General features: G+C 40.8%; 1 protein-coding gene across 2 annotated transcripts in view; it reads right to left on the bottom strand.

Annotated features, from left to right (window-relative positions):
- Positions 1–24175, bottom strand: part of zgc:171482 (zinc finger protein) — a 60600-nt gene that overhangs the window by 28951 nt on the left and 7474 nt on the right. For both annotated transcript variants that reach the window (XM_065959624.1, XM_065959623.1), the window contains exons 2-4: positions 14292–14408; positions 9250–9342; positions 352–529 (exon numbers count right to left, since the gene is read on the bottom strand). In XM_065959624.1, coding sequence (XP_065815696.1) covers positions 352–529; positions 9250–9342; positions 14292–14402 — 382 coding nt within the window. In that variant the 5' untranslated portion in view covers positions 14403–14408. The remainder of the gene's footprint in view (positions 1–351; positions 530–9249; positions 9343–14291; positions 14409–24175) is intronic.

Consider the following 24175-nt stretch of genomic DNA (forward strand, 5'->3'; position numbering starts at 1 on the left):
AAATGTGAGAAAAACTAAGAGAGCTTTAAACACAGTAAGTTTTCTGTGGCTGTGTTTAAAGACTGGTCAATGGGAAAAAAATATCAACAGACTTTTATTGTCAGGCAGCAAAAAAGCCCCAATCTGGAGTCATTGAGTCCACTTCTCCTTCAGGGTGAGACATGACACTTCTGCTTTTCATCTAACCCTGCATCTCTACCCAGCTTTCTTTCTGCTATAAAGCATTTTCCTCTATATTTTCCCTTACTCGATCATGAATCCAGCAGCATGTATATTTGATGTGTGTTTGATCTTGTTGCTAAAATCAAACCCAGTTAGAGACACGGATAGTGGATGTGAGATATACTGTACCTGTGTTTGCAGGGCTGGTCATGGCTGAGGGCAGGTTTGGCGGCTCCCCCAGCACCAGGCGGACTCTCTTGGCGTGGGTTTTGCCCTGGTAGTGTGACTGGGCCACGATGGCTGAGGTGAAAAACATGTTACACAAGGTACAGCACTTGTTTCTGTCCACCTCTGTCTCCGCACAGTCCTGCAGGAGAAGAAGAGGAGAAGGGGGATTGTTAAAAAAAAAAAGAGGGGGGAGTGATGGATGGAGAGATAAGAAGTATTATGATAGAAGGGGGAGAGGGTGAGGGAGGTGAGAAGGAAAAAGAAATTAGTGGAGGTGAAGACAGGAACGGTGTGAAAAGAGGGACAGTGAGAGGCGAAGGTGAGAAAAGGAGAGAAAAGAAGCAGTGGGAGATGAAAAAAAGAAAGATGTACACTTTGCACTGACCCCTGAGCTTTGTCTTTTTCTCTCCAACACACACACACACACACACACACACACATACACACACACGCACACAAAAGCAAAGAGAGGGCTGATCAAATATTCATCTGTCTCTCTGGGCTGAGGCTGTGGCCTGGCCCTTTCACCGCTGCTGGTTCATTACTAATGATGAGGGGTGCAGAGGGAACACAAACACAGAAGACCAACCGCCTGATGGACACAAATATACAAACACACACACACACACACACACACACACACACACACTCGCAGATCCAAACACAGGATAACACACAAGGCTGATTAGTTTAGTAAACACACCTACACTATAATATTAGACTTTTAAGAAATAGTTTATACAGTAATTAATAACAATTTTGGACTTTTTAACCTCTCCCTCAACAGGAACAACATGTTTTAAACCAAGACAAAATAAATAACCTTATGACCAAACAAAACCAGATAAGAGGACAAAGATCTAAATACAGAAAGAGACACTCTTTGATGGTCTGGTATTTCTCATTTGTTTGACTTTTATTATGCTAATAAGCTGGGTCATTGTTCTCCTTGTGTAACATGATAAGTGTAGGTAAAAAAAAAATAAGCGACATGGTTGGGGTGCAATGTCTTGGTCTGTAAAAACTACCCCAAAGTAGACTTGGTTTCACACGGACTCCTCAGTGTAGGTTATGTTTGGCATTGACTTTCTTATTCTCGTTATTTGTCACTTTTGAGAATTTTCTCTGAATGTGTGCTGTTGCCCTGGATTGGTTTACTTCATGCTGAAGGGAGTTTACTGGTGTAGCTCAGTTGATAGAGCAGCAGTCCATGTTAAAGAGGCTAGAGTCCTCGTCACACTGGTCACAGGTTCAACACCCTGTCCTGGTTCTATTTTGTGCGTGTCATCCCCCACTCTCAGCTGTCTATCTTCAGCTGTCCTTCCAAATAAAGGCAAATAGTAAATGTGTCTGCCTGTGGCTGACAAAGCATCAGCATTTGACACATTTGACTGTATTTTGCAGTGCTTTTACCCCTGCTTAGAGCATGAGCTGTTCTGAGTTTGGTGAAAGACAATCTTTGGACCCAACAGTAATCACCTGATAACCATTTAAACCCCTGTGAGCAGTCTGGACAAGACATTGTTTTCCATGCATTGCCTTTATACAGTCTTTTTTTGCAGTCTTTTTAACAGACTTGAGAAGTGAGAATGGAATTGGTGTTAAAAAAAAAAAAGATGCAAGCTGCACATGTAGAAGATATGTTAAAGACGGTAATAAAAGCTACATTGTCTGCTGAATACGGATGGTTTCCAGTATTGCCTTACAGCAGAATGCATTCTTCCACTTTTGGATCTCCACACTGATTGTTCCCCTGTATAAAGCCAATTCCTGCTGAAACGCCAGTGGACAATACTACGTGTATTAAAAACAGAAACCTCTATACCCAAATCCAGTTATGAATAGAGGCTTGCAAAAGCACATGACCTAAACGCTATCCAACACCTTAATGAGGAATAAGAACCGAAACTGATCCAGGCCTTTTACCCTCACATTGGTCCCTGAGCTCACTTTTACTCTTGTGGCTGAACGAGAGCAAATTAGAGGTTGTCATAGGAACATGTTAGCAGTTATGGAGCTATATCTTTCTTCCAACAATCCAATTGGGTGTGATATTCAGCTGCCCACATACCTTTATATATGAATTAAAACTTGGACAGTATAAAATTAAAAACTCTAACGTCTTTTAAGAGTTACGATACTTCACGCTTTCAGTGCAACCTTGTGAATTTGACACTTTTCCTGCTATTTTCCCAGTTTCTCTTTTCTTCTTGCTGCTTATAATGAACCTCATCAAGGTATTTTTTCTATCCACCTCTGAACTCTGTTTCTATTTGTTGCACATCTCTTTTCTTTTCTTTCTTGCAGTTTGTCCCTCTTTTCACACCAGCGCTCTCTTTAGTCCAGGTGTCAAGTCTTGTTGGAGGAGCAAAACCTCAGTCTGGGCGAGAGAGGAGACAATAATAGAAAAACGTCTGCGACACAATATCTGAGTGTGTGTGGATGTGCCATGCGCATCTGTGGGTGCATGTGTGTGTGTAAATGTGTGTGTCTCGTGTCAACCCTGGTTAGCATCACGGACAGAGGATGTGAGAGTTAAGGACACCTTTACCTTCCAGGCGTAGCTTTGTCTCTCGGCTGCCCAGTCTCTCCCACTTTCTCGTTTCTTCTTCTCTCCTTTTTTCTCCCTCACTCTCTTTTTCTCATTTGTTTTTGTCTTTTTGCTTTCACTCAAAGCCCTTTTTCCTCTCTCCTTCTCCATCCTTGCGTCCTCCCTCCCCCTCTGGGCATCAGTCTCAGTGACTCTGTGTGTAGTGGGATGAAATATTTATCTGTATTGGCAGGCCCTCGCCACCCCCTCACCTCCTCCCTCCCTCACCGCCTCGCCTCCTCTCCTCCCCTGTGTCTGTCCATGCTGTGATCATGTTAAAGGCTTTCTCTGAACTGTCCCATAGTCCCCCCCTCCAGCTCCACCAGTAACTCAGTTTCCTTCTCAGCTGGTATGACATCATTTCTCTTTGCTTCAGTACTGCGTAAAGCATTTCTCTAGAGATTGTTTGATGTCAGTTTTATCCTTTCTGATAATGATTCCAAAACCTGAACGTGTCAATAGGCTGATAGCTAGTACAGATGTGACAGCATCCCTATTTAAATGTGATACGAATGCCCCCCTTTTTTATAATTTCTGGCTCACAGAGAAGTTCCTTTTTGGTGGTTTGATGGACAAGAATCAAAACTAAATCAATAAATCTAGGAATAAAGAGCAAGTTCATATGAAGACGATTTGTCTCACCTCACTCACTCGTGTCTGCTTAAAGGTGTTTGAGAGAAACTGCTTTCATAAATGTTGTTCCTGGTATTGAATAACCAATCGGTGTGTATTGGAGGCTTCTGGCTAGTGTTAAAAACTCCTGGGTGCAATGAAGGATGGAGGTATGCTAGCCTAAAACAAGCAGAGCACCTTCAAACAAGCTCAGGTCATGTAAGACGTGCTGTGTCTGCCAAAGAATTGGAGAAACACTATTTTTTTTTTAACTTGACACTGCCTTACTTATTGATAAAATCTCAACAAGCACTGCACCGTTGTTGTTTGTTCAATATCGTGCCCAGATATTTCTTATTGATGTTACAGAAGTCCGGTCTCAGGTCAGGATTCCCTTGACTTGAGACGGCACTGGACTCGGCGCTGAGGGGAAGAGTGTAAGCCTAAACCTCAGAGAAATTCCAGTTAGAAAAGTGTGATCCGAGGTGGCTGAGGAGATTGTCTACTCGCAGCAGGGATGCAGTTTGAAAACAATTTGAGGATTCAGGACGGGTGGCTTTCTGGCAAAAAGAATAAATTCCACTGTGAGTGTCAGAATAATTTCAAACCAATTCAACTCTATTTGCAATTTGTGCCAAATAGTATTGAACCCACAAAAAGCACATCTCCTGTTGTCAGTTTTGGTGTCCTGATGTTTCCTATTCATGTTACACAAAGTACATTGACTTTTCAGTTCTTCCATGTTGCTGTTGTTGTGGCAGTAAAGTGCAGTCAGCTGTGTCAGCTTCTGTCTGTCTTCTGGAGTGGCAACATATCATGTATTTTGGTGCAAACATCGATTTTCTTAGAGGTTGATGAATACCAGTATTGGATTGGTGCATGCGTTAATCGATACCAATACCATATTTTGGGCAATGTCTGAGTCATGGAAGTCATAGAGTTATAGAAGTCACACTGTTTATGCAAGTGTGGGTATGTTGCCTGTAAAGTGTACCATGTTTCTTAATACTTTATTCCTGATTGCATCATGGTAGATGTAGTGCAGATGAAGAATAGTCTCATTTCCTCTTCACCTGCTTATAGTCCCTCTGCTCGCTCATTACCATCTCTCCATGTTCTTATCCCCCTCCTCCCTAATGCCTACTTTCTCTTCTTCCTCTTCCTCACTATTCATCCGATTGTCCTCTTCCTCCACTTCCCCCACTTGCCTTCTTTGTCTACTTCTCCCCAGTCATGGGCAGCACTACCGAGGTCTCGTTCGACCAAAATCTTGTATCACCAGGAAGAGGAATATCAACCGCAGTGAGCTGCAGTCCTTAAACTGTATGGATTTGACTCAGGACAAAGAGATCGGGGATGATGCTCTGTCGCAGCCTGCAGTGGCCTCACGTGTCAAAACACACCAAAGGTAGAGAAGCAGTCGACAGAGACGGGACTGAAACACAAAGATGAGGCAATGCATAGCCTGTCGCTCAGTGACTGATGTTACACCAGGGATTTTAGTGACAGTGCATGGGAAGTTTTCAACAATCAGAAGTGTGTGTGGGTGACTGACACATGAATAATTGTCATCTCATTACAGCTGCCACTCTGCTGAACCACTTTAAACAATAAACAGCGTCTCTGACTCGCTGTTTTTCCTTTGCGTCTACCTCCGCTGAAAGTCATCAACCTTTCTGTTTCTTCATTTTTGATTTCCAGACTTCTAACGTGGCTCATTTCAATATCCTCTCTGTGTTTCGTCTCTACCTGTCGCAGCTCGCACATCTGTTGAGAATGATTTGCATGCGACCTAATTGCTGGGAATGCTTCTGTTTTTGTGCGTGCATGTTTGCCTGTTTATTCATCGGCTGACAGTGACGTCTGTATCGCACAATATTTTGTGTTTGGGTGGCTTCATCCCTGCTCATGCACCTAACAATAGACTCCTAATTAGCTGTGTTAATCTTCCTCTCCTTCTGTTTCGCTTTCTCTCTGCTCCTCCTTTCTTCTGCCTCCTGCTTGGTGTCGAGGGGCTGTGGGAAACATTGCTAAATATACACACGGAGAAGCACAGGGAAACAGACAATCTCATTTGGAGTTTGAAGAAGCGCTGTAAGTGTATATTGAAATGAGCGATGGTGCAAATATAGCATTAAAGGAGAATAAAAGGCAAGGAAAAATAGCACTTTATCTCTTGCCCTTTTCACAAGTAGAAAACTGCTCAGAGAGAGAGCGAGGGGAGAGAGAGAGAGCAGGGTGGAGGATAGGGGAGAAAAACGGATAAAGTCCCCCTCCCCTTTCATCTGGGAGCACCTTTACGACCTACTTTCTCCTGTGTTTGCTCTGTAACAAACACTTCCACACAAAAACACAAACACACACACACACATCACAGCATTGCAATTCTTTTCTGCTGTTCCCGTTGGACTGCACCATGTCAATCAGTGCAGGAACAACGGGGAAAAAACACTGAGATGAAGTGCAGATAAAAATGCGCAAAATGTCCCCTTGCGAGGAAAAAAAAGAACCAGATGAAAGATATGAAAGAAGAAAAGTTCATCCGAAATTGAATGTCGAGAATTTTCGTCTCTGTAGAACGCTTCTTCTGAAATCATTTTTCCAGCATTGTCAGATAATCAGTGTCACATCGCTGTGTGAAAGGTTGTGAACAAAGTGCTAGCTGGGGCGCTCACAGTACAGTACAGTATGTGTGTGTATGAGCACATGGTCTTTTTCTGTGTATTCAGCGTCCCATATGAGGTGAAAGCCAGGAGGGGCTGAGTCATGTCTTATTCACTTAGGGAGACAGATGGAGACGCAGGTGTGTATTTTTTTTTTTTTTTAAATATGTGTGTGTGTGTGTTGGCAAACCCACATGCTCTTGAAATGTCTACAATATTTAATACACAGGGTTGTCTGTGTAGCACCTTTTTTCACAACCTATTGTATAGCTTTTGTGAAGAATCGAGCTGTTTTACTCCTTAAATTGATTCACAATTTATCAAAAGTTTAAATGTGAAATAGCTTTGCGACAGCATTTGTCATGAAAATTGAATTTTCTTTGAGAATGGAGAAGAACTTGAGAAAGACCTTCCCAAACAACTGTCTAAGGATAGGAGGGGGTAGTTCAACATTGATTATTTATTTTCTTTAAGTTTCCTGTAAGGAGTTTTTTTACTGGTTTTAAAAAGGCATCAGTATTAGTTTTTATTACGTTTTATTATATATGAAATCATCAGTGATATGATTGTGATTGACTATTTCTATAAAGTAAATCATGAAGGTTGATGAGTTTTTCATCTGAAAACGATATTCCCATGTGCATGTGAAGATCAACAAAAGAATTGACATACTGCTTTGTCCACACAGGCGCTCACAGGAGCTTGATATAAGGAAAATCTGACCTCCGTATCTGAGTTTGCCAGTAACGGCACCATTACTTCACTCTCCAGGAGAAACTGTGTAAGGGCCTGTGTCCACTAACAGATTCACTAACAAAAGTGGCAGCACCCAATATCCAGTTCAGCACTTAAACACCCCACAGCGCTCTCAGTTGAAATAGTTCAACTTGTAGCGCACTGCTCCCCCCCCCCTTCTCAAAGTCACATTTCTCTTATCGACCAATCCAAATAAAGAAGGTGCAGGACTTCTTACTCTTACTCGTCTTTCTGTTGGTACAGTTTCCAGGTCTGAGTATTAGGCCAGGACAGGCTCCTTTATATCGTTTCATATTTTCCTTAGCAAACGGAGCCATATAATAAAAAACCTAACAGTATACCGAGGGAAGTGGAATTGCTGCAACCGACTTCTATAACCTGGCAACATAAAGCACCAGGGCTCTGAAGGTTGTCGGTGCTACCGGACACAGGCCCTTAAAGTTTGCAATAATACCGACATTTAAAAGACAACATCATGTCATTTTGGCGTTTACACTTTTGCTTTCTGAAGCTCGTTGTTTTCCAGCATAACCTGGCCCTTGTTTGTTGCTCTGGATAAAAGAGGGGACTGACGTTCTCTCCTGGACTGGTTTTCAAAGTTTTGGCTCATAAAATAATCATGCAGAGAGACACATACACACTTTGGATACACATGGAAAAGGGAAATGTTGCGAGCACTGAGCCTTGAGGCACAAAACATGTGACTGTGAACTGTGTGGGGACGATCACATCAGCAGACTCAAGGACCTTCTGCTTCCTAAAACATAAAAAGACAGACAGCTGGTATCACAAACCAACAAAGCACATCAATCTTTCATCATGCGTGGCGTTAACACGGCTCTGCTGCGTGCTCGTTTTTTGGACCGTAAATATGTGGCCAAAAGAGAAAAACTCCTTCCTCACATGGATGCCCTGAAATTCGAGCTGTTAATCCTGCTCTGTCTTTAGGCTCTTGCCTAGTTGGAATTTTGTTTTTGATTGAAACTAAAATAACTTTAATCTGTTTCCTTTGAAGATGTCTGCCTACAGTAAAACGTTGTTTGACAGGGATTTGAACTCTGCATTGCTTATCCGTAAAGAACAACCTGAAATGACTTAAACTTGGGGATTCTTGCAAACATTACGGCTGCTTAGTTGTAATTATTGTGAATTTCTTGTCAGCGAAGGACATCGGGTCAGTGCTGTACTAAGCCTAATGGCCATGCAATACAGCCCAGGGTTTTGGCTGTGGCACTGCACTTTTTGTTTTGGAGACAATATATCTCCTCATCTGCTTTCTCTGTCGCTCTCTGTCTCTCTCTTTCTTGCTCTCTCTCTCTCTCTCTCTCTCTCTCTCTCTCTCTCTCTTTTTCTCTGGCACAGCACTATTTGTCACTTAGTTTGATAACCCCCCTCACAAACCTACTGTGTCCTGTATGTATTTTGTGTGTCGATTTGAATTATGCCATCTGGCATTTGTAGGCTTGCCAGAGAAATGGGGCAAACAGTGTTCAATGATAAATCTCCCTCTTCACAATAGTCTATTACATTCACATGTATTATCACTCACACACACACACACACACACACACACACACAAGCAAACAAACACAAGACAAACAAACACAAAGTCAGAATTTAATCAACTGCAAATATGCAGTTGTGGTTCATATTGGAAGCCCAACAGTTCGCTGTGAATGCAAATGCAGCCTCAGCATTTACTACAATTGCAGAACAGGACCGGAGAAATCTACAGACACAATGGCCCACCTTCAGCTCACACAAACACATCCAGACACACAAACATCCGTAAAGCACTGACCTCCCTTGCCATGTCCTGCATTAGACAGATATAGAGCTGCCTGGCGGCTTCTGCCTGCACTAAATCTCACCAGAAAGACCACAAGCTAAGGCATGACCTCTCCGGGGAGAATTATAGCACTACAACTGTACACAACAGATCAAACAAATATTCCCATGAGCATTTGGCTGCAGTGGCCAAGCCTGAGAGTGGACAAGCTTAGTATAGGATGAGACTGAGGTTTTTTTGTTTTCTACACACATTGAAAGCATGCTGCAAATATGAACATTTCAGCATGCAAATGAATCCTCTCCCACAGTTATTTCCAACAGTTAATTCAGTTCAGTTTGCTCAGTTCATCAGTGCATCAATTCAAAGTTATTTGAGGTGAGAAAAGCTTGTAATCAATGTTTGAAATGTAGCACAGACACAGAAACACACACTCGGTAAAGTCATACTGGATTATCTGGCCTCAGTCGCTTGGAAGGAGGTCCTCCATCTTCAGGGTGAAGCATGTAGAACAGACGTACCTTGTTGGCATGTTTCTTACTCTGAGAGAAAGAGAGACAGACACACAGAGAGAGAGAGACAAAGTGTCAGCCTTTGAACCGGATTTTATTTCATCATTTGATTCATGAATCTATGACAGTCACCTGTCACCTTGAGACTCACTCCCAGCTTTTATCTTGGTTTCAGCTGATGATGCCAGCAGACATTTTGCCCCCCGGCTGGGTGACTAATGGCCTGGGCCGGTCTGTGCTTTCTAAGAGCCAAGAGTAACATGTGGTTTGGGAGGTTGTGCAGGGACAAAGTAGCAGTAATTCATGTGCAAGCTCTGCAACAGTCAGTGAGTTAATTATTTTGAAGATTAAGATTACAGTTTCTTTGGAATGACAATATCCTGGTTAAAAAAAATAACAACTTGTAAGAGTATCTTTTTGGTTTCAAAGAAAAGTCTGTACATTTCTTTTATTGGGTTTTACACAATATAAGCAGCTCAAAAAACTGAGCTAATGGAATTGAAAGTAGTCTACCTACTTAAAGCATTTGGGTAAAGGTTGTTCACTACACAACTGTAAAGGTCCTGACACAACAAGGAGATCGTCCATTAGTGCGGTTTCTCCATATATGTCGCCTATGCCTCTTCTTGTCTTTTTCCACTAAAAGACCAAGGGCTGACAACACCAGTGCCATTTTCAACTTTTTATCAGACATTATTCTCGATTAGTAGGCTACCTTTTAATACAAGTGGTGCACAACAGTGGTGTGAAAATGGTCTTCTCGTATCATAACAACGGACTACCACTGTCTGCTGGCATGGAGAGTTATTTCCTGTCATGCATGTGCAGAACGTATGTGGTGGTCGGCTGTAGTCTTTGCGGTGTGTTCTAGTGCAACTTTTTGGCCAAGACAAAAGGCGACGTCGCCTACCGTCGCCACTAGTTCTTTGCAGTCTGCCTGGTGTGTCAGGGCCTTTATGATAACGGGAATTTGTGATGCTTACCGAATTGTTATCTGCCTCTTTCACAGGGTTTTACACGGTAAAGACTATATCTATAATAAAACCAGAAGTGTTTATATGAAAGGGCATTGAGTTGTCCTTCTTAAGCTGCTAACTGTCACTTTAATGCAGAACAATGAAAATCACTGGGCACACTGCAGGGTAAAGATTAGAGCGAGCGAGCGTGCGTGCGTGCGTGCGTGCGTGTGTGGGTTTTGAACAGCTATGCATGTTTGTTGACACAGCTATCTTCCTCCATATACATAGTGTTTTATTGGTGTGCTCTGACCTTCACTCCTTTCTATATAACTTCTATTATTATCTAGAAATGCCACCGTAGGTGCATTTTCCAGAGGCATGTGTCAAAGCGTGATCTGTATCTTAACTGCCACATGTGCAGCCAAACACACAGCATTGTCTGTCAGACTGCAGGGACACAAGACTGCGGTTGTGAGAAGCATCAAGGGGGGTAAAAGTTTACTTTTGGATGAGAGAGTCAGAGGTATTTTTATTCAGGCAAGGGACAGGGCACCCTGCAACAAGTTCAGCCTCCAAGAAGCTACTTCTTTATCTAATGCAATAACCTGTTGGTAAACAGTAATAAATCATTGGCACCATCAGGTGGGCTGCATTACTGCCAACTAGGGGAACACATTAAGCTGGGGTCTGGGAGTCCACCCCCAGAAAATCTCATCATCAAACACTATTTCCATGCTTTTGGTGAACAGTTATGCACCACTTTGAGCCTTTGTGCTTTCATTTAGGATGATAATCAACTTTAACTTCTCGCACCATCACATGGATGAAAAGTGAAATAGCTTTATTTACATACAACCTGCTGTACAGTACTAGTAATCGTGTGTTTCAGCACTGATGTATTTCTGTATGCGGCTATATACGAGCACGCACAGTGAATATGTAGGTCTGAATTGAATTACTGGGATAACTTTATTTTCAATTTGTGCATTTGCAAGAATAAGAATTAGATACAGGATTTCCTCTTGTTGAATCATGTAACAGCTTAATCCGAAAGATAGTCAGATTGATCAGCGATGTAAATCTCTTCTTCACAACGGTGGAATCATTTTGATTCAGGGATGTAAATCTCTTCTTCACAAGACGGTGGAATCATTTTGATTCTCTCGAGCTACGATCTGATTCAGTGACGATTCATTAAAATACACAACGATGATTCAATACGATTTAATCCAATCTGATCTAAAAACAAAATGTGTACTTTAGGGAACTGAGAATATATACATAACATACATCATGGAATGACTAATGATGTATATTATGTTAAGTCTTTATCACACACCCATGTGTCTGACTTTGACAGGTAGTTAGATCAAGATGTAGATTTTGTAACATTAAGATCTGTTTATCTTTACACCACCAGGATCTAAGTTCTGTAGATAAAAATGTTCCTTTAAGTTAGAGTCAAGGCTGAACGGAAAGTGAAACTGACAAGACAATGTACTTGCTGCTCCAGTACTTAGATTGGATCCTCTCCCCCCTGGGACAAGACCCCCACCCCACCCGCCCTCACATGCCCGCTCACTTGTTGACATCTTAAATGCTTTGTGTCAGTGAATGTGTGTTTGTGGCTGAGAGCATGCCTGTGTTCATAGGTGTATAAATGGCCATGCAGCTGATGGCTCCGGGATATGGTCTAAAAGCAGGGCCTGGTGTCACCATGGTTGACCCTCAGTGCTCACCCTTCTCTAATGGACTATTCATGTCTCTGTGTCTCTTCTTTCTGAGTGTCAAATCAGACAGTGTTGTGCAAGAATCATGTACGTTGACTCTGTGGAGCTTAAGTTGCAAGTGAAAAGTTGTGGCGTTTCACTGATCCCTGAAAAGTTTGATCCCTGCTCCTTAATCTGTGCAGCAGAAAATAGACTTTGAGGAATAGACTTTCTCCCAACTATTCCATTTTTACGAGTCCTATCTGTGTGTGTTAGCAGATGGATGGTGCTATGGACAGATTGGGGAATATCCAAAAAGCATCAGGTGCATTACTGCTACCTTCTGGGCTGGAGAAAGAAGTGATCTCACTCAGATGTTAGAGACCTGTAAAGATTACAATTTTCAATCAAAAAGCTTGCGTTTAATCAAATGGCTGTTAATACTTTTCTCCTAATCTTTAATGGAGTAGGTTGTAGCAAATCCTCTTTAAAACATTGTTTTTTTTTGTATTTGGGGTTTGCACTTTAATGTCTATGTGGAGAAACAAAACAAAATTCAACTGTAAAGCCAATCTGACAATTAATAGAGCAAATTATACCCCTAAGAAATCCTAAGATTTTGAAAAAAGAAAAATAATAGAAGTTTTGTATTAAAACACAGTGCAGATTATAATAGAAACAGTTTAAAATTGAGGTGTCAAGGGCACAGTAAGGCCCGTAAGAGGCTGTAACTAACAGCTGTATTGCATGAACAAAGCTATTTCTACACCTTTAAAATAGTAATGAAATATTTATCGAGGTCGAGTTTGAATTAGAGTATGGCATATCTGCTGAGTTTATGGACTGACAGTCTATACCTACTCAATCTATGAAAAGACTGGAGAGGTCTCGAAGACAAACAGCAGCCATAAATACTCACGGACCAATTTCGAGCACTGTTTTTAGCTTAGTAATAATCGAGAGTCTCTTGTGCATTTCAAGGCTGGAAAACAAAATAAATATTGTATTGTGTTAGGGGGGAAATTTGTCAGTAACTTGACATGCAGCACTGCATCAACAAAATAAATGTTAGAATCATCATTTTTTCCCCTCTTTTGGTGCAAAAACTTTTTTCAAATGCCGATAATACATTTTGGGTCGGAGTTAAGAGTTTGCACAATCTTGATTAAAAATCTCTCTTATTCCTGTAGTCTAACTTTAGAGCACACCATTTCTACTTTTCCTACACTCACTTAGTTTCTCTGCTTCAGTGTTTGTTTTCGCTCTGCTGACTCCTCTGTGTGTTTTTGTCATCTCACACTCACCGTGATCACTCACAGTGCCTGGTCCCAGTAAAAGATTTGATTGGCTGAGCAGCGTCATATGTGATTGATTAGGTCAAATGCATTTGGTGTATGAGGTCGGCGGTGGACGAAGCTGTTACTGGGTGTGAGCATGGTGCCACTCAAAACAAACCTGTATTTGTCTCGCAACATTTTGCATTTTTGACCGTCTTTAAAATGATGAGATCTGTGATACAATCCTAGCTGTGAGTTTTGTGATCTATTGCAACCCAGTAAGAAATGTACTGCCTGAGTGAAGCTGCTCTTTAGTTTTCCTTACCTTGTTGTGGCTTCTACAGCTATTGAATCTTAAACACAGAAACTCCTTTGTCTCGCCTCCTTGATCCACTGACCTCTACAGACACTGTTAGTTAAGGGTGACACAAAAGGCGTGCAGCTGGCACACTTTTCTTTTATACTCAAGGCTGTGTGTTTGATGTCAGAGTTGAATTGAGAGACACAGAAAGATTACTTTCATGTGAAAGTGGTTGGTACATGTGTGTGCAGACACATACACACTGTGGTGGTTCTAAGTTAATTCTCTCCAGATAAGAACCTTGTCCTCATTAGTGTGGTTGTTAATCCCAATTGTGTCGTGTAATCAAGGACGACCTCAATGCAACACGAGCACACGAGCAGGCATGCATATGTGCCTGTGCTCTCAGATGCACACACAGAAAGATTCTAGTTAAATAACGAACGCAGCTGATTATTTAATGGCTATTCATTAAATTACTCCTAGTGAGTCTGCTGAGAGGTAGACAACATTAAAATAAAGTGAGTGTGTGTTTCTGTGTGAGTAGTATTACCATACTGCATTAAGTCCATGTATAATGGATGAGTGCTGTTTTGAACGGCACAGGCACAAATTGGTACAAATAAGGCTGATGCAAAGTGCACAGTGCGGGAAACTGCCTGTGAGAGCAGCAGACGAGTATCGCAACAATTTCTTTTAGCGAGAATTCCTGTGTGAGCAGAGACACACTCACCTCGTAATGAGCGGTGCGCTGGGACTCGGAGATGAGCTGGGCATTGCAGATGTTACAATAGCTCTCTGTGAACAAGCCTCCATCCACGACGCCTGAAGACTTCATCTTCATCTCAGACTACACAAAGACACAAACACAGGGAATTCTGAATATGATTAAGATGCGGGACGTAGTTAAATGTCAGTGAACCATACATGCATGGGTCTCAATTTAGAAACAGTTTCATTCATTTCAGTTTCAGAAGGACATATTCAGAGTGACAGTTCAGCCCAAAATATGTTGATCCTCTCTGTCAGAACACTCTCTCATGGATGATTTTGGCTCCACTCTTGAAACATGGCCCGAGGCTCTGGCTCCAGTTTCTGCATTTTTACTTCGGAGAGAATTGTTAAGTATATGTATATATTTATTTGTTTTTGGAATCCTTTTCAAAAGGAGCTGAAAATGCAGATAGAAACAAAAACATTGAATTTTAATGGTTTTATTCATAACGTAAGCACAAGTTGTTTCAAAACAAAAATGGAAATACATTTCATACAAACAACCATTTTATTATCCAAGAGCTTGTCACAATTGTAATGAAAGGACCGCAGAATAGACCAACCGATACAAAGAAGCTAAGTGTAACATTGATTCATACAAGCTTTTATAAAAGGGCTTTGTTGAATACCTGACTGTAATTGGTTCTTAAAACTCATGCAGCAGTGTGATATTTTTTTTTTAACAGACTGCTGCACGACTTCAAGACTGTAGCTACAAAAATGATTCCAAACAAAGATCTGGAGGACCAAATCCAGTCCTAACAATCCGTAAAAATAAGTCAGGTACATTTAAAAGAAAAGGAAAAGAAAACAAAGAGGTTAAAAGACACAATGGCTGAATGACAGAGAACTGGACTGACAGTAACCGGGTGCGAAACTCTTAATTTGGTGCTATGGCATGTTCAATTTGAAGACATACAATAATTTGACTATATTTAAGAAAACTGCAAAATTTATCATTCATGTTGACTCTGATCCAACTGTAGAATCTAAAAAAACACATTTCTTTAGCTGAAAGTATTAAGACATCAATAATATCGATAGTCGATATTTTGAGTCAAAGCATTGATTTATTTGGCTAGCTGCTGTGTAATAAGCACCGTGGTACTTCATTACTGCTATAAAAAAATGCTCATTGACATTTTACCATATACAGTATGTCAGTCTCAATGATTTTAAGGGATCCTGATATATACCTGTTTATAGTTTCATCACAAAATTAATACAGTATGTTTCCTGAATGTATATGTTTGTATATGTATGTTTCAGATTTTACTGACCTGAGGAGGTTTGTAAAAAACAAATTAAATCATTGTAATTGAACATAGGTGGAGCAGAATGTAAGAAAGTTTCACAATAGGGTTCAGGGATATAAAAAAAAAAATCTTATTAACACTGAGAATATTTTTTTTATCAAGATATCTTCAGACATCTTTATCTGAGATTTATTTTCTTTGGGGAGAAAACGTGGAGAAGCAGTTGGAGGATAATGTGTTTTATTTTTCTCTCTGTAATCACGCTCATTGTATGGTCTGATTTATATAGAACTCAGAGGTCATGTGTGATTTTCATGTGATTACATTATGCTGTGGCAACTTACAATCACAATATCTACTGATTATGGCGCCATTCAACAGCGATAGGGGAAGGGTAAAAAAAAAAACCTTGCCATATCTGTGGCATCCCACATCATGCCATCAAGACTAGCATGTTTGAATTATTTTTGCCTTTGACTAAAGGTTCTGTCCTGTTCTGTTTTGCACAACTATGAACTTGGTAAAGCGAAAGAGGAACGAGAAGATCTTGGTGCAGCTTGGTGGAACTGAAAGAAAGTAAAGGTATCTGGAGCTCTCAGTACAAAGCTCATTCATGTTTCCTTAAAATACTACAATCTTTCCATTCTTATTCTTGGAGGTCTGCCCTTAGTCCTAATTACATTGTGTATGTTAAGGTGGTTTCACTTTATGGACCTCGGCCCAGATCCGAGTACACTTGACTTGTGGGTTGTGGGTGTGGTGCTGTGGGTTCCCAAAATTTGGTTCATTTGATAAATGTGAACACGAGCGTACCGGACTAGGCACCGTGCCACGAGTCCGCTTGATGAAGTGGTCTCGGGCACGATTCATGTATACTCGAGCACGGTCTGCTAGAGATGAAATACAACCATGCTCAATCAAGGAAGTGGGCTGCTACATGACATCATAACTATTTGCCTGTCTGTTTCAGACATCGCTGCAGAAGGCTCTCACGGGAGTAACGACAAAGTAAAATGCTTGCTCAAAATTTGGGCCGAATGAAACATACAGGGACAACTTGATACTACAGTATACTGTACTTTACGTCAGTATATTTATATGTGCATGGGAACAACAGAAGGACTGAACTGTGTCTTGATAAGCTGAAGAAAAAGCGGCTGCTCCATTGTCCACACAAGACGTAAACAAATATCGGCCAGTAAGTTGATGACGTGAGTGGTTTCCATGGTTGCTTTTTATTTCTTCTTCTTCTTGGGCCATTGCAAATAGTTGGTTTGCAATTCCACCACCTACTGAATTGGACTGTGTTCATTCGGTAGTGGGCTCGAGCCCATTAAGCAGGGGAGGGGGGGGAGGGGGGGGGCGCAATCGTGCCCAAGCACGGTATGAAATAATCGTGCCTAATGTGAAAACTATGGAGCTATTATTGTGGCAAAACTATTTGAATATGCGTACACAGATCCACAAATGCGTAAATAGATCCACAAATGCGTATACTAATCTGCAAATATGTAGACCAATTTCAAAATATTTACTTATTTATTAATGGCAGTGAACTCAGCTGTCAATCCTGAAAATACACACAAATGATCGCTTACAACTGAGGCGATTACCTCTCCATTGGCTGTCATTTTACAGGTGACTTTTGCAACACTCCTGCCGTGCAAGATCCACAAACGCATACACGTATCTTCAAATGTGTGTCTGACAATCTGCAAGCACGAGGGTTTGTATTGTGTTTGCAGATCGTCAGACACACATTTGAAGATACGTGTACGCGTTTGTGGATCTTGCACGGCAGGAGTGTTGCAAAAGTGATGAATTCCACCGGTTTAAATTAAACAGTTGCAGATTAAATCTATTTTTTTTTCTTACACTCCAACAGGCCGTTGGGAGCTATGAGCCAAAGTAAGCTCCGACCATTCAGTTTGAAACTTTCATCTCTTCTTCTCAATCCTGAGTTTGGATACAGAATACACTAAAGCTTGAATTTTTTGCTCCACTCATCACTTAACAACAGGGGAATAACGAGTAAAACCCACATACATGCCTTTTCAACCTAAACTTGAAGATCTCATTTATTAGATGCAACTTTGTAAAGAAAGAAATAGACCAGTATTCCAATTCTTTACATACACTTTCTCAACACTGGCAGGAAATAGTAAAGCTGTTAAGTGAACAGATGGGCAAAGAGAAACTTCAGGATAAGAGTATTTGAGATAATCTTTTAAAAGGTCTCCAGCAAGATTCCCTGGTGAGAAAGCATGTCTTTAAACCTTGTCTTTGCTGGGATTGCCTAACCAGTAAAACCATAGAGACCTGTGCATCCCAGTGTGGGTTCTTAACAACCAGGCAGCAGTGTTTTCTCTCGCTTCACGACTGATAATAGAAAATGGTTTAATGATGAGCCCTGAGGTCTTGTGTTCAATTTTCTATCCTCTTCATTATGTGTGTGCTGTAGGCGCTGCTCAGACAGGGTTAGGGTGAGTAACGGGTCTGTCGGGAACGGTCCAGGAACATCAACCATTAAAGTGGATGAGCTCCATTCCCCAAGGAAGCGACAGTACAGAGTGCTTAAAGGGGCGAAGTGCTTCACAGTGCTGGATCCATGGATGCTGCAGAGGTCAGCTCCAGTAACTCTGAAAGACTCTGACCTTTAGTCCTGCATGGGTGTATTGGGAATCACAACATTAGCGATGAGATCAGACGAAATGTTCTGCAAGTGTCAGCAGGGACAAGAAGCGACATGAATTGATGGTCTTTATTTCGAGTCTGGTGTAGCGCAATTACCCTCAGCCGATACATTTGCACAACACTAACATGCACACGCGCTCACACATGTGGGCGCTCACACACTGCAGGTAATTACCCCTGTCTGTTTTCCTTGTCGGTTTAGTGCACCCTGGACCTTCCAATTAACCGCAGACATGCTGCACCGACACTTCTTCCATTGTCTAATTCAATTTCCAAAACTGGGCCCTTTCATAGAAATTAAATGCCATTTCAGATACATTTTCCTATAAATACACAACCATACAAGTCATACGGGTCTGTGAGGCACAATATTCATTCTGAAATGTCACAGATGACAAGCTGGAACCTGTTTCTGTCTAGAGGCATGGACACATTATTACCTTTATGATGTGAAGCGTCCTTTGAGACATCATAAAACAATTTTTTTTTTCAAAATGATACATTATATTTTCTGCAGAATTTGTGTCCTTCTGTGTTCAGAGACAGAAAAATAAAACCTTGCTGTCTTTCGAAATGTCAGCCAGGCATAAGAGACTTTTTTTTTTTTAATCATTCGTCTAATTAAAAGTGAATGTGACTGCATGAAATATCCTTATCGTCCTAATATCTCCATTACCTCTGATTATTACATGCAAGATGGGAGAAGAAGACTAATTAATAGAGGCAATCTGTTGGTGAGATTAATGGAATGGCAGACCCAACGAAGCGAAAAGATGGATAGACTGATAGTGGGGAAAAAATAATGAAAGTGGGGAAGGAGAGGAATAAAGAGGGTGAGGAGGGGGACGTTTATAATTGAAGCATTGAATGTGGTATCTTCATGTTACACGGGTTTTCAGGTCTTAAAGTAAGAACGGTTTCATTCCCTTCATGTGCAATGGACTCTTCCTGTAAAATACGTTCTTCAAGAATCAAATTATTGTCAACGTGAGATTCATTTCACAAGCCAGCATGAACCACAAACAGGCGTGTGGTATATTTAGTATCAGAAGACATCTCTCCTTTGCTTCATTACAGTAAGCCTTCTAGAGTTACAGTATAATTTGCATCTTATTTTCACTCCGATGCACACAGAGGTCACAATATGAAACTGTGTAATCTTTAATGATGGAGGTGTCTTACAAGTGAAGAGGGTTTATATATAGATGATACGTGTGCGTTGGTGCTGATGTCAAGTTAGCAGTCAGAAAAATTAAAGGACCTGCACGCAATGTTCTCAGTCAGCTTTTTCATTTTAAGTTATAGATCCTATGTTCACAACTGTAGGAAAAATGTATTTAGACAAATGATACAGTTGGATTTAGCACATTAGGGCTTTGCTATTTCTGCCTCGAGCCTCAGGTTGAACTCAGTATCCACATTTAAATTGGGATTTTGATATCAGTTGTATCTTCTTCCTAACTGTTGGCAGTTGTTGGGATTTTTCTTAGTTCACATGGGGTGCTAAATGACACATACCCACATAAATAGTGATTGGAAGTCATCAGATGAAGATGAATCACAAACAGGGCAAAGTTAGTTGCCCTTCGAGGTCATTAGATCATGGATACATTTGATTTATCTAACCTGTGCTTTACAACACATCCATTGATCCATTGATAAAAAAACAAAAAGGCATAAGCCAATGATGGAAGGGCTGGCATTTTTTTTAAAAACTGGCTCTTCAAAAAGAAGGAAACTATTGTACCTTTGTGCCACAACAAAAGGATTAATAATGATTTAGGCTTGGGATGTTTCTGATCGATGTAATGCAGCATGCCATTACTCCAACATTGTCTTCAAAATGCATAAAAACATCTGCAATAGCTGGACTACTTATGAAAACCAAGCTACCCAAGCACAGCTTTGCATTTTAGTCACAGCCACAGTCTGCCCTTCAAAGAAAATCAAGTGAAAAACTCACTGAGTAGTTTGAGTGCAGAGGATTGTATCTGAATAAAAAGTGGCAAAAAAGGCAAAGCAATTTGTGCACAACATGTTAAAGTATAAGAGAGGCAAAAGTGAGTGTGCTGGGAGAGCTTATCTTCTAAATAGACATGCATGTGATGGTTGTCAAATGTTTGGAAGTCCACAATACCACAAATACAGAACATAAAGAGGAGGGTCAGCAGGGCATAGTGGCACGATGTAGAGAGTAATGCTGTATAGCAGGAAATCGTTTTCATATTGTATACCTTTATGAAAAGGATTGGATGTCACCTGCAGCACAGCTTTGAATAAGTCAGTATAAAACAGGTAACAAAGCAGATATAACCATGACTTGTGCTCTTTATAAACTAATGGCACCATTTTTTTTTTGTTTTGTTTTACATGAGAGACTTCTATCTTCACTGTGACGTCTTTTCTCACAGGTTTGATGCCGATGTAGGTTCAGAAGGAAATGGTAATTTGACATACTTGAATGCATAATTCAGGATTTTGCAATAATTGACTCATACTCTGATGACAGTTGGTGGGTTGTCTGCCTATGTGGCCAGGTTGTCAATCAAATTAAACTACTCCCACACAGTCCAACTGAAGCGGATTCATGTCTTTTTCAAATACATGTTTTTCTGAACCTTGAATCTAGTCGAGATATTAGTTGATATTTAAGGTTGAAGATTTGAAAAGTAGTGTTAGTGAGCTGGAAAAAAACAAAAAAAACAAGAGCATGAAAGTTTTCAAAGTTTAAGTGAGGTCATAGATGAGTATCACAAACCGAAGCTCTAAATAATAATGAGTAAAATCTCTAACCTCAATTAGAAACAGAATCGCTAAAGCTAGATGAGTCTTAGCGAGAGCATGAAAGCCCGAGGCACTTGCAGACAGAATGAACCTTCTGGGGAATTCCTTTTAAGACCACATCAAGTATTTAACACGGATATGAACTCTGAGCCCTCCCTCAAATCTCAGCCTCTGGTCCACCGTTCATTTAAAAGCTGGCATTGGATTGGACGTGGATTTTTGTCCTTTTATGATATAAGTGCAACCACTTAAGCTGTGTTCTGTCGCCCGGGCTTAGAATATGAATTAGCTTGTAATATTATTTGCAACTAAATAGTGCTGTGCTCATTGAGAGCCCTATTGTACTGACAGAGATATAGCATAATGTTTTAGCCTAATGGGGAGCTTAAGAGACACTTGTCCTATTAAAAATACATCCTTAGATCTCTTGCGACCTGCAAACACACCTAAATGGATAAAATATGTACTTAAGATGAACTAGAGTGAGACTGTATCACATTTGGCAAATGTTACAAGAGAGAACGAGAGAACAACAGAGAAAGAGAGAGAGAGAGAGAGAGTGAGGGCGGCAGAGAGGCAGAACAGCAGGTGGTAGGGGGAGCAGATCTTTTAAGTTCGCTCCATCCTAAATCTTTCCGTTTCTCCTCCATGAGGAGGTTAACCGCTCTGAAGTGGACAGTCTGTTCCCCTCCTCCTCTTTTGAGCACTCACATATTCTATACTTCCTTTCTCATTTGGAATAAATAGCTGCTCTGATTTAGCTGTCATATTATGCATTCAGACGATGAAATATTGACATCAGCCTGTGAGCCAGTGACCTGCCTAATGAGTCCCGGGTGGGAATAACAAGAGAAAAGGTTGCGGGGGTAATAATATGGAACCCTATATCGCAAAGGCACTCACCCGTGTCACTTTGATGTTCCACATTACAGTTTTTTTTTGTTTCTCCTCTTGGTAATGTTATCTCTGTGAGCGCTGTCTTCCTTTTGCATTCCCCTTCTTGCTCCGAGATTAACAACCCTTTGTACATTAGCAATCAAAGGTACTAGACTGAGGGAGTGAAGTCTTTAAAGAAGCTCAAGCCCGAGTCTGAATCCAAATTTACATTCACACTGTTTTCACTGCAGGGTCTTGCTTTGTACTTTTTTTTTTCTCGCTCAACGCTGCAAACTGCAAACATGCACACACTCAAACACAGCCGGGCTACAGACACAGAACTCTCGCCTTGGAATATTAAACTAGGAGCTAAAGATCATAAATGAGTAATGCAAATATGTAATTAGAGCTCCTGTCTGTTTCCCCATTTATCATTTCAGGTTAAATGGTCCTGGAAGAAGACAAGAGTAGGGACTGCAGGTACAGAAAAGTACATGCCAAGGTCAGTTATAAAGGTTAACCCTTTCCTCCCCTCGAGTCTCTGTGTATGTTTTTGTGTTAATGTCTTTCTCTCCCAAAAAATCACAGCTTGTTCTGCCCCAGATCCTATTTTGGACAAAATCCACCTCTCTGAGTTATGTGTACATCCCCTTGATATGGACAGTCAAAAACAGTCACATATTCGTACTGTTCTCCTTGCCTCCCTTTCCCCTCCTTGTCCTCCCTCCTTTCTCTCCCAGTGGTGGAAACGCAGCCTCGAGGGCAGGGATTACTCATGAGGGATGGTGTAGGCTAGACTTATCTACTCTTGCAAAAGAAGAGCAGATAAGCTACTGTATTATTCACCTCCCTTCTTGAATAAATTGCAATGCAACTTGAAGTTGGAGACACTCATTCCTCTTGGGGATACTTTCAGATATTCTTTTTATCTAATATTTGTGAAAGGTGTACGTGTTCTTCCTGGGCCCTACCTTTCAGAAGAGATCCGGATCTTAATGAAACTGAATAAATAAAGCTTAACAACAAATAGGAAAAGCCTTGTAAGCTCTTCTTCTTTTTAATAATACCACCAGACTAGTGTAGTGTAGAAAACAACAGAACCTATTTGGAGCTGATCGTCAGTCCTTGAGGACCATGCTAGAAGTGTTCTGCTACTGATGCATTTTTGTATTCTTTGTTGTTCTGTCTGTTTTATTGTTGAGTTTGTCATTGAGGCTGTAATGTGTTGCATCGATTGACTTGAATCATCCCTTTACAAATACACATTAGGTAAATAGATACATAAGTTGATGATTGTCAGTTGACTTACCAACACATTTAATTTTGACGTGTCCCTGCTTAAAGATGATCTACGATAACTTTTATGATCCACTGACTCGTTCATTCTGGCTTAACATGCTAATCTAAAATAGTTCACATGGTAAAGAATATAACTGCTGTGAAGGATCATCCAGAAGGTCTAATCTTTCACTTTTCCTGAACAATATCTCAACTTACTACTCAATGAATTGGCACAGATTTTGTACAGATAGTAACGGTTTCAAGATAATGTAACTGAAAATAATGGCGGTCACAGAAGTTTCCTCTGCCAGCCCCGTGATCTGCCAAAACTACAAGATGAATTGCTACATTTCCAATATTGATGTAATGTACACATCAGATATCAGACTGACGGCGCCAACCCGTGTCACCGATCAAGAAAACATTGTCGCTTCAAAGACATTCAGACTCAGCCACAAGTGCCCACAAGTCGTCATCACAACATTCAGACAAGATGGAACAGCCCCTATTCGGGATAAAAGAACAAATCTTGCACTTCAGTTTGAAAACCTGACAGTTGTTGTTGCTACCTGTTTGTACGTGAAGCCAGCACAATAGCTTTGTGTACACCAACAACAACACTGGTAATTATTATTTATTTTAAAATATTGGAATCAGAATCAGTATCTGTACATATTTATCAGGATCAGAACTAAAAAAGAAAAGTGGATAGATGCATCTCTGACATTAACTCGTGGTCCTCTCAGAATGGATCGTTATAATTGTGCTGATCTGACCTGACTAAAGTCTAGCAGCATTAGGTCAAATCTATCATTAAAGACCAAATATCTGCTAAACTCATACCAACATATTTGCCTAAGCACGACCATAGCAAGCATACCTGCTAAATGGTAGCATGTTAGCAATGTTAATGTGAGCGTAGTAGCATGTCGGCAAATTCTTCAAAGTATTA

This window comes from Labrus bergylta, chromosome 10, assembly GCF_963930695.1.
Source record: "Labrus bergylta chromosome 10, fLabBer1.1, whole genome shotgun sequence".
In the NCBI taxonomy this organism is placed as follows: Eukaryota; Metazoa; Chordata; class Actinopteri; order Labriformes; family Labridae; genus Labrus; species Labrus bergylta.